Source organism: Ctenopharyngodon idella, chromosome 19, assembly GCF_019924925.1.
Source record: "Ctenopharyngodon idella isolate HZGC_01 chromosome 19, HZGC01, whole genome shotgun sequence".
Classification (NCBI taxonomy): Eukaryota; Metazoa; Chordata; class Actinopteri; order Cypriniformes; family Xenocyprididae; genus Ctenopharyngodon; species Ctenopharyngodon idella.
Genome location: NC_067238.1, coordinates 6,072,386 through 6,090,789, shown reverse-complemented (window position 1 = coordinate 6,090,789; position 18,404 = coordinate 6,072,386). Strand labels below are relative to the sequence as shown.

The window sequence follows — 18,404 nt, the reverse complement described above, 5'->3', positions numbered from 1 at the left end:
TAAATAATTATTTCATACATTTCTTATATCATTCCATGTTCTAAGAGCTCACAACCCTGATATCCCAGACTTTCCAATATAGCCTACACAAATAAAAATTTTAGACTAAAGTCTTTGATACACTGTATTATATACACTGATCAGGCATAACATTATGACCACCTTCCTAATATTGTGTTGGTCCCCCTTTTGCTGCCAAAACACCTCAAACCATTCCTGAACCATTTTTGTTTTGTGGCAGGGTGCATTATCCTGCCGAAAGAGGCCACATCCACCAGGGAATACCATTTCCATGAAAGGGTGTACATGGTCTGCAACAATGCTTAGGTAGGTGGTACATGTCCAAGTAACATCCACATGGATGGCTGGACCCAAGGTTTCCCAGCAGAACATTGCCCAAAGCATCACATTGCCTTCACCGTCTTGCCTTCCTCCCATATTGCATCCTGGTGCCATGTGTTCCTCAGGTAAGCGACGCACATGCACACGGCCATCCACGTGATGTAAAAGAAAACGTTCTTCCATTGCTCCATGGTCGTTTTGATGCTCACATGCCGACTGTTGGTGCTTTTGGAAGTGGACAGGGGTCAGCATGGGCACCCTGACTGGTCTGCGGCTATGCAGCCCCATACGCAACAAACTGCGATGCACTGTGTATTCTGATACCTTTCTATCGGTACCAGCATTAACATCTGGAGCAATTTGAGCTACAGTAGCTCGTCGCAATTTGAGCTACAGTAGCTCACAGGCTTGCCTTCGCTCCCCACGTGCAGCAATGAGCCTTGGCCACCCATTACCCTGTCACTGGTTCACCACTGTTCCTTCCTTGGACCACTTTTGATAGATACTGACCACTGCAGACCGGGAACACCCCACAAGAGCTGCAGTTTGGAGATGCTCTGACCCAGTGGTCTAGCCATTACAATTCGGCCCTTTTCAAACTCACTCAAATCCTTACGCTTGCCCATTTTTCCTGCTTCTAACACATCACAATGTTCATTTGCTGCCTAATATATCCCACCCACAAAAAGCTGCTATGATAAAGAGATAATCAGTGTGATGTCACCTGTCAGTGGTCATAATGTTCTGCCTGATCGGTGTATAACCTAGAGTACATAGCATTTTGATACTTCATAATCACAGCTTGTAATGTTTAGCTGCATTGCTAAATTCCATTTAGAGAGCATGTCCTGATAGGAATGTTGTTGGATCAGTCAGTGAGCTCAGCAAATCTGTCAAAACTTGAATGTTGGCTTGAAAAGGCTTTGTCTGAAAGTCAACAAATGCTTAAAGGTTATAGATAGATAGACAGACAGATCAGTTTCTAAGGTGTTAATAGAATGTTCTGGAAGGTTACTAAGGTCTTCTAAGTGAATGCTTGGTGGTTGTTATAGCGTTTCCAAGTGATTTTTTTTTTCGTTTCAAATCTGTTTTCTGTCAGAATATAAGTATTGCCTTTGATAAAGAACTTAACTTCTCAACCATAAACAATGTGCGTAGTATAAATACAATCCAGACATCTGTGTCACCGTTTCCCACCATTTACAAATATGATGACTTCTCTCCCATGGTCACATGGGAGGTGTCCACCAAATGCGCATGGAAGAATCTTGGAGGAAGCAGTAAGTATTTGTTTGCTTAATGTTTTATTAATACTACGCATTAGAACATTTTCTTTATATTTTATTTTAGTGAAGTAGGCATATTTGTAAGTAGGAGTTATGGTGTTGCTAAGCTGTTGCTAAGCTGTTGTCAAGGTGTTAAGTGGTTTCTTAAATATTGCAGTTGCTAGGCTGATATACACTGTCAGGAAAAGAAAAAAGGAAAAATTGTTTCTTTAGGGGTATAACAGCTTTGCACAGGACCATTCTAACTTGGCCTAATGATCTAAACTTTACACAGTGTAATGTTTCCATCTCAGGGGTCAGGAGGGGAGGTAACAGAGGAAAAGTGTGATGATATCAAACACAAAGTGTAAAGATATGGGAAGAACACACTTCAATCCTCAGTCTCAGAGTGTTTTTAAGAAAAAGGAAATAAGAGAAGGGCCAAGTAATAAACAAAACATAAGCTAACTAAGGTTTAGAGAATCCACCTACCCTGCATGAAAACAAAGATGAAAAAAAACAACAACAACATCATAAAAATCCTCTTCCTCTAGTCAAAAACAGGGGGAAAAAAGTCATACACAATAAAAAGGCATTAAACACCATAAGCTGGTAAATATATAGACAATAAAAGTGATAGAATACCTTATAATTACCCACAAGTAAAGCTTTAAGGCAGAGCAAATGAAGTTAATGGAGTTACGAGGATAAACTGGTAAACAACACTAATGAAAGCCTGCTGGCACAGAACTAACAAGTATGGGACCCACTCCTAACTCAAAGTTATCAGCAAGGGCTCTCACTTCAGCATGCACAGACAAACAGTTTTAAGTCTAAGGCTGGAGAGAAGTGTTCCTTAGCATAGCATTGTCTGAGTACTCCATTTATTCTCCTCTGCTCCGTCTCAGGCATGCTCACGACGAGTTGCATCTCTTGGTAATTAACCTGAGTGAGAGAGTGATGGGGAGAAGCGGAGGAGAGCATATTATAATCAGAACACCATGGGATGTAACAACACCAACCATGAGGAGACAACAGCGAAATTCTTCCTGATATTTCTCAGACCTCTTGGTGAGGTGCAAACTTGAGGCTTTGTGTGTTAGATTGCATATGTGCCAATTTTTCAGTAATTGTCCACTTCAGCTCTCCCAGTTAAGCTGAATGTGTATCCTAGTTAAAGGAATTTTGATGACATTGTGGAGATGGTCTTGTGCGTCACATGGATGTTTTAACTAATTAACGAACAGCTGTCTAGTCATTGACAATGGACAAATCTAGCATGCGTAGGGTATTTAAAGAAGCTACAAGCAGATGGCTTGATGGATGGAGATTCAGAACTCTGCAAGGTAAGTCTTAAAATTGGTTTGATGTGAAAAAATTAGGTCAGTTAAAGATGATGTTTGTCTCTTTTTAGGTGGAATTCTCTCAACTCTCATTTATTTCTTAAATTTCAGATGAAATTCCAGGTTTTCCATCTCTCCTCCACTCTAAAAACCACAGTTTTCTTTTTGCTGGTGCTACTGATTCAGCCTCCCAGAGGTCTAATGCTGCCACACCATCCCATGGTTTATCTGCCTACACTGGACAACCCTGAGTGGGAAGCATCAATGCTCCAGCTTCAGGCTTCACTGGGAGGTCCAGATGGCATGCCAGTGGTGGCGCTCCAGCCCTGGGCTCTGATTCAGGACCCAGAACCCGAGGAGCTTCTGGAGAGGGTGAAGGCAGAACTGGGATGGGGTCAAAGGGGCATGGTGAAGGACCAGAAGAGAGAGGAGCTTGGACGGAGACCCATGGGGACATTCCCAGACAACCATATAGTGTCTGTGCCATATCCACAGGGGGGAGAAATGGAAGAAGAGGGTGGAGAGAAGCGGAATGAGGCGCTCACTTCCATTGCAGGAGGTTTGCAAGCCTTCAGCAGACAGAAAGGAGGATTTGGCTTTCGATTTGGCAGAAAGTGAAGTGGAAGGTGTGTGTGTGTATGTGTATGTGTGTGTGTGTGTGTGTGTGTGTGTGTATGAGAGAGAGAGAGAGAAAGTGTGTAACTTAGCTGAAAGAGGGGAGGGGTGCGCTAATAAAAAAATGTCAACCATGTAGATCATAGAAACAGAAATTGTTTTTCATGGGGAAAAATGTAAACTATATGACACTTATTAAAAATTGTTAAATATTCTGCAGTCCTCACTTATTTGTCTACAAAACATCTTTCTCACGTAAGGTTATATGCTGGGTGTGTATACTGTCTCTGACATTAACTTGATGTACGTTGCCAACGGTAGCTTTCACTCATGACGCCTCGTCAACTATTATTTAAAATCACTGACTAAAAATAGTTGACTGAAAAAGAATCTGCAGTGAGTAAATTGCTGCTGTCAGTTTAAATTTAAGCTTACATTAAAAGTAGAAATGTCTTCTGAGAGTTTCGTTAAAAGAAATATACCAAGTGCCTTCCTAACTAAATATAATTTTCCTGGTATTGAAAAACATCAATATACAGTATGGATCTTTCTGTCAGTAACAAATGTCAAATTATTTTTGTGGTCATGAAATTTAAAAGGGAATGTCATAGACAAATAAGCTAACTCAATTTGGCCAAATGCATGGTCACTGGACTGCATAATTGCAATAGAAAAAATGGGCTTGAATAGATGAAAACAAATTTGATAGATTTTTCAGCTAAAAGAGGAATTAGTTGTCATTGGTCTAATTGTTTTTTGTTTGTTTTTTCCCCCACTTTTTTATCTTTACATACAGTAATGCCTATTATTTAATACAGAATAACTGTACAAATCTAATTACTTTTAGTTTACTGTTAAGTTATGCACATAAATCTAAGTCCTGAAAAAAGTGACTGAAAAATTTGTATTAAAAAAATAATAAAAATTGTCAAGTTGCCAACCGACTGTTTGAATAGTTAGCCCCTTATTCAATAGGCCAATAATAATGGTTTACATAGCCTATAGATATTGTTGTAGGAGAACCAATAAAGCTTATTTCGTTTAACCCTAATTAGCGTAAGTATACAAACTTAACATCACAAGACGAGCAGAAACTCGTGACTACCTTCGCTCGTGGATATTAGTGACGCTGCGAACTGTCTGTTTTAGTATTGGTTACTTAAGATCTCTTGAGGGTGTGGATGATGAATTTTGACTTACATATTAACCTGTTCGACAGGTATCAGTTATAGCCTACCTGTCTCTGGAGGAGCCATCAGTCGAGAAAGACGCAGAAAGGCGCTGAAGCCTTAACAGGCTTGAGAAATGACTCTTTTTACTGTTTTGTGTTCGGCGGTTCTCCTCGGTGCTGTTGTACCTGCCTGGAGCGGTGAGTCTGGAGCAGTACGGTGCTGTTATTTCAACACAAAATACTCTTAATTTCTTTCTTAAAACTGAAAGTAAAACACGCGTTGCCATTATTTACTGCAGTTTCTCAACATGCTTATTAATATATATTATCATAATATAAGTGTTTAATTAACTTTAAAATATGCCCAAGTTTAAGTTCAGGTCTGTTTATGTGTCTAGGTTTGTTGGTAAAATGGCGCAGGTAAACAGGGAGGCTATCGAAATACTTTCAGTTCAGGAACCTGTTGAACTTCCTTGAAATAACAGAAAGTTACATAATCTCGACTTACCTGCTACGATGTTTCCGTAATGAAGTGTCTTGGAACGCTTTAAAATACAGCATTCTGTGCAGAATTCAAATGGGTCCGATATGTTTTGTGGTCTGCGCCGACTCGCGCATATCATCCGCTCAAGCTATAGCTCAGATCTGTGCTATCGTGTCTCCGGACCAGCGTTTTTCCCAGGCTTTGAAAAAAATGTTCCCTTTGAAAATTTTCAAAAATTTGTGGCACCCCACACTAGTGTTGTCACAATACTACTTTGATATGATACCTTGAAAATGATCGATTTTCAATACCACAGGGAAGAACCGGCGTATATATATATATTTAAATATTATCAATTTTTTTGTCCATCCATTGAAAGTCAAGGAAATCAGTAATTTATTCTGAAGAGATAACTTTGATTTTAATACAGGCTTTTATTCATACATAAATATTGCTCAGTTACCATTACAACTATCTCACCTAGCCTAAATGTTTGCTCACTCAGTGTATTTGTGTTTATATATTGGGAGAATTTTGATAGCTTGTTTTTAATTTAAGTTAATATATTTTATAATGTAATTTCACAGTTAATCTCCAAATTAATGTAGAAACAACAAAGACAGTAGCCTATATTTAAATACTTGTTAATGGCATCTTTTTATGAATGAAGGCCAGTATCACTGATACTGATGTCTCAATGAAATTGATAATTGATTTTTATTTTAAACATTAATTATTGCCATTCAACATTACAGTGTAATTGAAAGCTATAGATTTTAACATTTATTAGGCTCCAAAAAATAAAACAACTTAATTTAAGTGAACTTAAAACAATCTTCACATAAACCCATAATAAATGTCATATTTAGGCCTACCTGTGGCAGGAAATATAGGCCTACAGAAATTGAATAAAGTTATCAAACAGTCTGCACTAGATAAATTATAAATTATATATATATATATATATATATATATATATATATATTAATCCTTATTAAAGCTACAAAAGTTCTTTAGTCAAGAGCGTTGAGTAATTTTTTCTGTTACCTTTGTTCTTTGATTAACATTAAAGATAGACAGCATTAGTGGCTGCTGTCACATTAAGATCTGCCGCTGCTGCACATGACGCGTATTTGGGACGCGTCCCATATTTTCTCACAACTTTGGGTTCGGACCAAAATTCCGAGCTCGGAGCCCTCCCCCCGGACAGCAAGCCAAATAGGCTACGCATAACTCTGTTTAATTATATGTATATGTGAACTTATTTAACTGCTTTTATGAGGATACTAGACAAAACGGACATTTTGCCATAGTTTTGCACGTTATTATTCGTTCAAGCGCGAAAGAGAACTCGATTCTGGCGCGCGTCTTTTTGTGCGTTGTGTGTCTGTCAGAACATTCACAGACAGCGCGTTCTCGCTTGTCTTGTTGCTCTTTAATGGTTTAAAAGCATTCGCATGAAGAACAGCGTGATCATATAATGTAGCTAGCCAAAGAATGACAGAAAAAACGGATACTGCTTTAATCATTTTTAACGCGTTAGACAGCTAGATAAAATCAATCCCATGCCTTAACATTGACAGCACTACTTATAGGATATAACCGATGTGTTTATGTGAATACGAGGCAAGACATACATAGTGACAATATTTTCGTGTGTAAGCGCAACAAGCCATGAAAAAGAAGCGGCTTTATCTCCTAGTCATAAAAGTTCATGAACCTACCAAATTATTTTGAGTGATATTTAATAACAAAATATTAATTGATGTTAGTTCTTAAAATACAGTTACTGTCTATTTTTGCTCCGTCAACAAAAATATTTTCAACAAAGCTGCAGCCGAGTCATCCGTCGTCTCAGAGTGGCGTACTTGAATGAAGATTGTCAGTTGTCGCCACCTACTGGCATAACAATTTTCATGATATATTTATAAAAATAATGGACCTTAGATGATCACAAACTTTCATCACTGATTTTAGTTATATTACCTTATCCTGAATGAATTTCTATTTTTACATTTTATTTTATTTTATTCCTTTGCATTGCAGACAAACATTCCCTGTACTACATATACACAGCTTTATCCAAACCTGTCAATCTGCCAGGCATCTATGAATTCACTGCTATGGGTCTGCTAGATGACAGACAGATTGACTATTATAATAGCAAGGAAAAGAGAAAGATTCCCACACAGCACTGGATGAAAGAGAAAATGCAAGAGGATTACTGGGAAAAAGGCACCCAGTCAAGAAAGAGCAAAGAACAGTGGTTTAATGTGAATGTCAACATTCTGATGAACCGTATGAGAGACAATGAATCAGGTCAGGAACACTGATACAGTTTAAAATGCATATACGTATAATATCACATTTTTATTATCATTTTTTTTATATATATAATTTTACTGTCATCCAACAAACATTTTAATTTCTGTTCTTTTCAGATGTTCATGTTCTTCAGTGGAGACATGGATGTGAAATTGAGAAACAGGGAAATGAATTGAAATTTTCCAAAGGCATTGATGAGTACAGCTATGATGGTGAAAACTTCCTGTCTTTTGATGATAAGGAGTCTCAGTGGGTTGCCCCCGTTGATGCAGCTCTTCCAACCAAGAGGAAATGGGATAATGTGCCCATCCTAAACCAGTACACTAAGGGCTACCTGGAGAAAGAGTGTGTGGACTGGCTCAACAAATTCAGAGAATATGGAGACGAGGAGCTCAGAAATGGCTGTGAGTAAATGTACAGTATTTGTATTTGTTATCTTCAGCTGTCATATATAGAGATAGAACTCACATATAAAAGGATTTCTGTGTCCTCAGCTCCTCCAGATGTTCATGTGTTTGCAAGACGGTGTACCAGTGACAAAACCAAGCTGAAACTCACCTGTATGGCCACTGGCTTCTACCCCAAAGATGTGATATTGACCATAAGGAAATATCGCACATCCCTGCCTGAAAAGGACACTGAATCAACACAAATCAGACCAAACCATGATGGAACCTTCCAACAGAGGAAGAGCGTAAACATCAAGGAGGATGAAAAAGCAGAATATGACTGTTTTGTGTCCCACAGTACTTTAAAAGAACCAGTTATCGTCAAATGGGGTAATTAAAAAAGCAGTTACGCATATAAACAGAAATAGCACTTGATATTCCAAAGGCTTTGCCAACTTCCATTTTCATCATGTATTATACTCAATTAGTTCAAATTGATTTAAAATATTTATTCTTGGCATTTGTATAGATGGACAATGCAAAGACTGCACGCCAGAGACTGTCTCAGGTATGATTGGAGCAGTGATTGGTGGTCTGCTTATGCTGGCAGTTGTTGCTATAGTGTTTGTCGTCTTAAAGAAGAAAAGGATTATTGGTGAGTAGTGACTGATTATTTATGATCCACACATTCTTATTTTCGGTTTTGTATTTTTAAAGGAATAATTTGCCTCAGTTTTGTCATTATTTAATCATTGTTTAGTCAATTACATGATGCTTTTGAGTTTCACGGAACAAACATATAGCATACAGGTTTGGAACAAATTGAGTGAGTGAATGATGACATGACAGAATTTGCATTTTCATTCATTCATTTTCAGATTTCATTTCACTATTGCTTTAACAAATAAAGGTCCAAATAGTGATTATTGAACAAATAATAATGGATGGATCTTGAAATAACATTATAAATACATTAACATTTTCTGGCCCAGTGCTTTTGGACCGTTGATTTAAAAAAAAAAAAAAAAAAAAATGTATTACAGTGCAAAGAGTATTCACAAATTATTTTATCCATCATGCCCTTTAGATTTCAAAAGAGAGAATGTTGAGGAACCCAGGACAAGTGGAGAGAATAAACCTCTGACAGGTACCAGTTATCCTATTCTCAATATTTAATCTGATGTATCAGGCGATGTTGTAATACACTTTGACATTTCTCTCTTCAACAAAAGAGAGTGCTAGTAATAGCTCAGACAGTGATGCCACTGGATCTTGGGAAGAAGGCAATCATTTTAAAGGGGTGGTTCATTGCGATTTCACTTTTTTAACTTTAGTTAGTGTGTAAGGTTTCTGTTAGAGCATAAACAACATCTGCAAAGTTACGACGCTCATAGTTCAAAGCAAAGGGAGATATTTTCTTTTAAAGAATTTTCTGTTTAAGGACTACAACAAACGGCTGGTAGGGACTACAACGAGCTTCTTCCCAGGTTGGTGACATCACTAACCCTAAAATTTACATAAACCCTGCCCAGAGAACATGCAACAAAGGGGTGAGGCCATGTTATTGCAATACAGTACAGTACATAACACAATTGCAATAGCATGTCATAAAAGCAAGATGACAACATGACAAATTATAACGGTAATTAAATTAAACTATACCTGTTCTGTCTTCATGCAGCATATATTCTCTGGCTCTGTAGGCATTTTACAACAGTTCCCACACGAGCGATTTATAGATTATCATGACAGAATATGCAATCAATAACTTTAAGATAGTTAACTCCCACATCAGCTACATAAATTCATCAACTAACCATTCAGAAACGTCCTGTTGCATTCTACATGTTGTCACTTCTTCTTGAGTCTCTCCCTCATTGTCCGAGTCCGGTTTAGACATAAAAGGCTGAACAGTTTCTGACATTTTCAGTGAGTCTGAGGTAATTGGTGCTGCTAACACTGTGTGCTAACATGAGCTCTTGAATCTCCGCCCTCTTCGTACTAGGAGCAGCAGCTCATTTCCATTTAAAGGGTCACACAGAAAAACTGAGCGTTTTTCCTCACCCTCAAAAAATGACAAATTTGACAAGCTACACTACCAGTCAAAAGTTTGGACACACCCTCTCATTTAATGTTTTTTCTTTATTTTCATGACTATTTACATTGTAGATTCTCACTGAAGACATCAAAACTATGAATGAACACATATGGAATTATGTAGTAAAGAAAAAAGTGTGAAATAACTCTAGATATGTTTCATATTTTAGATTCCTCAAAGTAGCTACCCTTTGCTTTGTTGACAGGGCTGCAAACCCTTGGCCTTCTCTCAATGAGCTTCATGATGTAGTCACCTGAAATGATTTTCACTTCACAGGTGTGCCTTGTCCGGGTTCATTTGTGGAATTTCTTGCCTTCTTAATGGGGTTGGGACCATCAGTTGTATTGTGCAGAAGTTAGGTTGGTACACAGATGACAGCCCTATTTGACAATTGTTAGAATTCATATTATGGCAAGAAATCAGCTAAGTAAAGAGAAACAACAGTCCATCATTACTTTAAGAACTGAAGGTCAGTCAGTCCGGAAAATTGCAAAAACTTTGAATGTGTCCCCAAGTGCAGTTGCAAAAACCATCAAGTGCTACGACGAAACTGGCTCACATGAGGACCGTCCCAGGAAAGGAAGACCAAGAGTCACCTCTGCTGCTGAGGATAAGTTCATCTGAGTCACCAGCCTCAGAAATCACAAGTTAACAGCTCCTCAGATTAGAACCCAGATTAACACAGAGATCTAGTAGCAGACACATCTCTGCATCAACTGTTCAGAGGAGACTGCGCGAATCAGGCCTTTATGGTCAAATAGCTGCTAAAAAAACACTACTAAGGAAAAGCAATAAGCAGAAGAGATTTGTTTGAGCCAAGAAACACAAGAAATGGACATTAGACCAGTAGAAATCTGTGCTTTGGTCTGATGAGTCCAAATTTGAGATCTTTGGTTCCACTCGCCATGTCTTTGTGCGACGCAAAAAAGGTGAACGGATGGTCTCTACATGCATGGTTCCCACCGTGAAGCATGGAGGAGGAGGTGTGATGGTGTGGGGGTGCTTTGCTGGTGACACTGTTGGGGATTTATTCAAAATTGAAGGCACACTGAACCAGCATGGCTACCACATCATCCTGCAGTGACATGCCATCCCATCCGGTTTGCATTTAGTTGGACCATCATTTATTTTTCAACAGGACAATGACCCCAAACACACCTCCAGGCTGTGTAAGGGCTATTTGACCAAGAAGGAGAGTGATGGAGTGCTGCGCCAGATGACCTGGCCTCCACAGTCACCTGACCTAAACCCAATCGAGATAGTTTGGGATGAGATGGACCACAGAGTGAAGGCAAAAGGGCCAACAAGTGCTCAGCATCTCTGGGAACTCCTTCAAGACTGTTGGAAAACCATGTGAGGTGACTACCTCATGATGCTCATCGAGAGAATGCCAAGAGTGTGCAAAGCAGTAATCAAAGCAAAGGGTGGCTATTTTGAAGAATGTAAAATATAGTTCAGTTATTTCACACTTTTTTGTTTACTACATAATTCCATATGTGTTCATTCATAGTTTTGATGTCTTCAGTGAGAATCTACAATGTAAGTAGTCATGAAAATAAAGAAAAAACATTAAATGAGAGGGTGTGTCCAAACATTTGACTGGTAGTGTATAAAAAATGATCTGTGGGGTTTTAAAACTTCACATACACACACTGGGGACATCAGAGACAAGTGGCATTATATAACCCCTTTAAGATATTCCATTTTCCAGGGTAATTCCAGGGTTAATTGCATGTACTTACAACTTGTTCATTAAATGTCTTCTGTAAACATTGCTAAAAAATGTGGAATCAAAGTGTACATTTCACAATGTGGCTCAAAATCTCTGATGTGACTTGTATTGCTGCTTATGAAAATCTGTATGTTACATTTCTAGGTGAGGCACTCGATAAAACTGGAAGTTAACCATAATTTGCCTCAATTCTGTCATTATTTAATCATTGTTTAGTTCATTTTTGTTTGTTTTGTTTGTTTATTACAGTGCAAAGAGTATTCACAAATGATTTTATCCATCATGCCCTTTAGATTTCAAAAGAGAGAATGTCGAGAAACCAATGACACGTGAAGAGAATAAACCTCTGACAGGTACCAGTTATCCCATTCTTAATATTTTATCTGATGTATCAGGCAATGTTGTAATACACTTTGACATTTCTCTCTTCAACAAAAGAGAGTGCTAGTAATAGCTCAGACAGTGATGCCACTAGATCTTGGGAGGAAGGCAGTAATTTTAAGAGATTCCATTTTCCAGGGTAATTCCAGGGTTAATTGCACGTATATACAACTTGTTCATTAAATGTCTGCTGTAAACATTGCTAAAAAAATAGTGGAATCAAAGTGTACATTTCACTATGCAGTTCAAAATCTCTGATGTGACTTTTATTGCTGCTTATGAATATCTGTATGTTACATGTCTAGATGAACTCGATAAAACTGGAAGTATGACAACCATTTCAACTGACTCTGGTGAATATCCCCCTTATTCAAATATATCTCATGCTTTTTTAATAATGCACTAAACTGAAAATGCATCAATAAATGAATCATGTGTCTTCCTGAAATCCAAAAATCTCATCACATACACACTTCCTGAATCTCATCATCACATACATACATAGGAATGGTGTGCAAAACTTCATGAGCTCGATACAGTATACACGCTTTTCACTGTTTACAATACACTCAGCTTTTTTTTTTTTTTTGGTGGCCAAAATTTCTGCATCTCTATTTAATATGTCATCTCATGCATAGCACTGGAGAAACATGTTGACATTTTACTGTTTCTCAACAGGAAAAGGGAGTGCTGGTGCAAGTACAGGCAACAGTGCTAGTAACTCTCAGGAGGAAGTGAACAACGTGGTAAATATATTTTAGTTGTAATATCAGTGCTGCCAGAGGGAACATTTTGACACTTCAGTTCCTGCATAGGTTAGGGTAGCGCAGGTTAAATATAATTTACATTTAGGAGTTCTGACAAGATATGCTTTAGTTTTCATGTGTTAGACTGCTGTGGTCAGCAGAATAGAAGATTGGGACATATTCTGCTGTTGCTTTCTGCTTAGGTGAAGCTGATACCACCAAACGTAGGTTCGAGAGAAGCCTAAACATTCAGTCCTGTCGATCATCGTTACGAGCGTATATAAACAGCAGTCACTGCGTCATCCCAGCGACAATTCTTCCGGCATCCCTCCTCCTCCCCATCTCCTCCTCTATTTCTCTTATTCTTCCTCTGCGCAGTACTGTTTTAGGGGGGTTTAGCTCGGAGCTCGAGCCGAGCCTTGGGTTCGAGCCTCCTTCGTGGACAGCAAACCAAATTTGTTTACATTATACAACTATTAAGATTGAATTGGCAGGTGAACTTGTGAAATGTAATGGTGTAAGTATAGCTAGCTCTGAGTAAAGTGTGCAAATACTTGTCCAAATCTGGTAATTACATTTTAGATGTACTACTCACCTAATATTAAACACTAATATTTAATAACTCAAAATAATAAATTAAATAACAAATATTTATGTTTGTATTTCAGGTTGAGGACTCCAGTGGTGAGGACAAACCTTGATATGAAGTCAGAGCATCATGGAAAATTTGTAATGGCAGATTTATGGTATTTGTCATTGTCAACATAGACACTCCTGACAAGCATTTTATTTTGGGGTTGCTGGTGAACAGCTGAATTATATATTCTCTCTGTCTTTCTCTGACATATTTCATATAATCTGGATTTTTTTATATATATACTTTTCTCAAGAGATTGATATTTTTTTAGACCAAGTACCCAAAATACCCAATATGAACAGAGCTAATTTTCCAGACTTATTATTGCTACTTCCAAAGGGCCAAAGTAGACACATTCGCACCGTTTTTGATATTTTTAATACCAATGAAAATAATCCTGAGCATACCTGTTAAACAAATCCCAATAAATATCCTGAATACTAATAAAAATATAAGTTATTATATTATTGCTAATGTAGTGATGTATTGTTGATGTAATGTAGTGTTTTACATCAATTGATTAATTTTGTTTTAATACACTGACTTCATTTATATAATTATGCAATGTTGATTACAATAATTTTTCATGATATCAACTTGATTAGTGGTACACTGTCTGTCTGTTATTAATGTGGGATTCATTTATTCTTAAATTAGATAATAGTGTAAACATGGTTACAGTTATAGCACATTTACTTTTATTTTAAAATTTTATTATTATTATTATTAATATTATTATTTTACAGCTGTTTGTACTGTCAGTATGGACTGTCTATAAATATGCTGTCTGCTGTTTCATTTAGGGTTTCATGGAAATAATGGTACAGCCACTCATGTACATGGTTTTGTTTCTGACGTTTCTATAAATATCTGCTAATCAATAAACTTGTCCTAAAAGGGTTTTGGTCTCATTTACTTTAAAAACTGAGCAATCTGATAAATACGCATTGACTTTTTGTAAACATTTTCATAACAGAAAATAAAACCAATAGAAGCTATACTTCTTGGTAAAGGAAATTAATGACTAATTAGCATTTCTTTGACGAACGACCGATTTAAACATCAGTAAAATTCACAAATAGCCAGCTTTTCATGAGCACGTGTGTCACGACGAAGATTTTTGCTTTGCTTTTTGCCTTCACTTTAGGCAGGTGGGTCATTCTACAGAAACGTCCACTTTTCTGTCCCTTGCATTTACAGAAATATTACACTTGAAAAACACTTTAGGATTACAATTTTTTATATATTTTAAAATGAAACAATATGTTATTTGAACAATTACACCTTGAGCCATCAATGTGGCAATATTTGTTAATTATAAGAATTCCAAGCACCACAGAAGTGCTCGTCCCCACAGTCATGTACAGAGGGAAAGTGCTTTATTTTGAGGCCAGAAACAGGTTTTTCTACCATTTAATATACAATAATGTATACACAACTATCAAATATATGATGTAAATGACATAAAAACAAAATGCAGAATAAATATTATAAAACATACAACCCGAATTCCGGAAATGTTGGAACATTTTTTAAATTTGAATAAAATGACTAAAAGACTTTCAAATTACATGAGCCAATATTTTATTCACAATAGAACATAGATAACATAAATGTTAAATGAGAAATTTTACATATTTATCCACTAAATGAGCTCATTTCAAATTTGATGCCTGCTACAGGTCTCAAAAAAGTTGGGACGGGGCCAACAAATGGCTGAAAAAGCAAGAAATTTTGAAAAGATTCAGCTGGGAAAACATCTAGCAACTAATTAAGTTAATTGATATCAGGTCTGTAACATGATTAGCTATAAAAGGGATGTCTTGGAGAGTCTCGCAGAAGTAAAGCACAGGATACACTGCACGATTTTAGCAATCCTATAAGATCATTACAAATCACACTGTGCGACACGGATCTATTAAACTTGGATACGACATGCTTGTAGACTGTACGATGATGACACCTATTGACCCGCAGGCTACGATGCAAGTTTCTATAGAAGAATAAAACATCATCAGCTTGTGCTAGTGGTAAACAAAAAGACCATGTTGAATCACACTTTGGCAGTTGTACTTTTTATGTGTGCTAAAAAAAAAGGAAGCGGCAAAAGAAGAAGGGAAAAGAGCTTGAGGTAAGCAGTTTTAAGTTTTAACGCCATGTCGCGTTGATTTCATGTACATTTTCATTGGCTGGTCAGTAGACGTAGGTTGTAGCAGCAAACACACTGTGCGTTGATCATGCTGAATTTCTGACACTGTCAGAAAACTATCGTGCGTAAGGGACAAGGCCGAAGACCTGTAAAGTTTAGAATGGGTTGGTTCAGGAATATGCTACCAGGATGGTGTGTCCATTAAAACACGGTGGATCTAGTACTCAATCCATGATCTTTATTTAACAATTAGAAGCATAGGAATCGAGCCATGGCAACATAGGATTCAAATAGAGTTGTATACTTTCTAAGAATGAAAGACAATAAAGAACAAACAAGTCTTAGATACAATTAACAATATAACTCAAACAAATCATATAATCCAATTAACTCAACACAAAATAGTTTAGCAATCAAATAAGAACACTAGTACATATGAATGATAAATCACATAGAACCCAAACATACATAACTTCAAGAAATAACATTAAATACCAAAAGGAATAAACTTACATGGTCAGAAACACATCAACTCTACAAGAAGCTCTCTTTGAGGAGAAGGAAAAGAATGTCAGCTTCAGCTGCATTTTGCACACACACCAAACAACAGCAGCTTAATAATGATTCAGTGCACCTGAGGAGACTTAGCTCCACCCATGGCTGACTATGTCATGTGACCACCTGGGAATTCTCAACAACCTTTATTGGATGTCCATGGTCTTCGGGACCTCAGACGACACTGCATCACTTATTGGCATGATTGTGTCAATGACATTACTAAATGGGCCCAGGAATACTTCCAGAAACCACTGTTGGTAAACACAAGCTGCCGTGCCATCTGCAGATGCCAAATAAAGCTCTATCATGCAAAAAGGAAGCCATATGTGAACATGGTCCAGAAGCGGCGTCATGTCCTGTGGGCTAAGGCTCATTAAAATGGACTGTTTCAAAGTGTAAAAGTTTTCTATGGTCAGACGCGTCCAAATTTGACATTCCTGTTGAAAATCACAATTGAGAGGAGGGAGACCTTCCTGCATGTTATCAGCGTTCAGTTCAAAAGCCAGCATCTCTGATGGTATGGGGGTACATAAGTGCGTACAGTATGGGTAGCTTGCATGTTTTGTAAGGCATTATGAATGCTGAAAGTTATATAAAGGTTTTAGAGCAACATATGTTCCCCTCCAGACAACGTCTATTTCAGGGAAAGTCGAGTATTTCAGCAGGACAATGCAAAACCACATTTTGCAGCTATTACAACAGCATGGCTTCGTCGTAGAAGAGTCCGGGTGCTGAATTGGCCTGCCTGCAGTCCAGATCTTTCACTTATAGAGAACATTTGGTGCATCATTAAATGAAAGACGACCACAAACTCTTCAGCAGCTGGAAACCTATATCAGGCTAGAATGGGACCAAATTCCAACACCAAAACTCCAGAAACTCATAACCTCGATGCCCAGATGTCTTCAAACTGTTTTGAAAAGAAGAGGAGATGCTACACCATAGTAAACATGCCCCTGTCCAAACTATTTTGAGACTTGTAGTAGGCATCAAATTTGAAATGAGCTCATTTTTTTGTGCATTTAATTGTAAAATTTCTCAGTTTAAACATTTGTTATGTTGTCTATGTTCTATTGTGAATAAAATATTGGCTCATGTGATTTGAAAGTCTTTTAGTTTTCATTTTATTCAAATTTACAAAAACGTCCCAACATTTCCGGAATTCAGGTTGTATAATGAAAGTAGTGGTCCCCTGGAGTTGTGTCACTGGTGTTACCATTTAACAAAAATCTCTTATTTTGAAATAAAAATCACACTGATGACATCACTTGACTTTCCTTTTCCTATTTCTTGAAGAACAATGAAGAAAGGCCCATGGAAAGTCCACTGTCTCTTTTCAGTTATCAGAAATTTTAATCAGAAAAATCATAATTTCATATGAAGCTTTTAGTTGAACTCACTGGTATGACCTACTTTATTGTTAGGAAATTTTAAAAAACTAGAAATCAAATGGATTAAACTATTTAATTTAGTGAGTATACCATGACTGACAACATGTGGTTTGATACCTTGCAGCAGCCATTTTGTAAAATGCATGTTTCATGAAAATTGTCACTGGTGTTACTGTCACTGGTGTCACCTTATATGGGTAACACCAGTAAGATCAGTAACACAAGTGACATTCATTTAGTTCTTTTGCATAACATAGCACTAAGATTATGTGATTCCAGCTTTTCTTTCTCATTGTTAATCCTCCTTTGGGCAGGTATGGCTAAATTGAGGGTATAGCTAAGTTGAGTGCAGCTGGGAAGCAGCGACTTTACAGACAGTGTATTTTACGGACATTTTTAAAATGTTGTTTATGATCTTTTATTGACTGCCTTCACTAAGTGTCAATGATAAGTTTTTGATTGTATGCAGTACCAAAAGCAACAATTTAGTCTCATCTATTATAGTTGAAGAATAAGGATCTTTGGTCTTATGTATGTCACTGGTGATTCATTGTGTCATAATATTTAAAAAAAACCTTTAAAATTGCCAGAGAATTAAGGTAACACCAGTGACAAAAAAATGGTACATGCAGTCTTTAAATAAATGCACCAAAAAAATAAAAAATCATTAAGCTGTCATTTATGTGTATTCATAAAATCATAGGGTAATCTAATAATGTGGTCTAAGTTTAAATGTTAGAGAAAGAAATACATTTTAATACATCTTGCCATACCAAGA

At 37.2% G+C, this 18,404-nt stretch overlaps 3 protein-coding genes across 5 annotated transcripts in view; 2 read left to right on the top strand and 1 right to left on the bottom strand.

Annotated features, from left to right (window-relative positions):
* The window catches only part of LOC127501090 (uncharacterized), a 279,778-nt gene that overhangs the window by 209,447 nt on the left and 51,927 nt on the right, over positions 1–18,404 (bottom strand). The window lies entirely within an intron of this gene.
* Positions 2,611–3,777, top strand: qrfp (pyroglutamylated RFamide peptide). The gene is made up of 2 exons (XM_051872899.1): positions 2,611–2,953; positions 3,062–3,777. Exons 1-2 carry the CDS (start codon positions 2,927–2,929, stop codon positions 3,566–3,568), a joined length of 534 nt encoding a protein of 177 aa, XP_051728859.1. The 5' UTR covers positions 2,611–2,926; the 3' UTR covers positions 3,569–3,777.
* LOC127501084 (H-2 class I histocompatibility antigen, Q10 alpha chain-like) lies at positions 4,749–14,428 on the top strand. 3 transcript variants are annotated; one of them, XM_051872866.1, is made up of 10 exons: positions 4,749–4,934; positions 7,267–7,539; positions 7,662–7,949; positions 8,040–8,324; positions 8,464–8,589; positions 9,022–9,081; positions 12,058–12,117; positions 12,451–12,498; positions 12,824–12,891; positions 13,560–14,428. In XM_051872866.1, exons 1-10 carry the CDS (start codon positions 4,871–4,873, stop codon positions 13,590–13,592), a joined length of 1,305 nt encoding a protein of 434 aa, XP_051728826.1. In that variant the 5' UTR covers positions 4,749–4,870; the 3' UTR covers positions 13,593–14,428. The 3 variants fall into 3 exon arrangements, with proteins under 3 accessions (XP_051728826.1, XP_051728828.1, XP_051728827.1); XM_051872868.1 differs by lacking the exon at positions 9,022–9,081; XM_051872867.1 differs by lacking the exon at positions 12,058–12,117.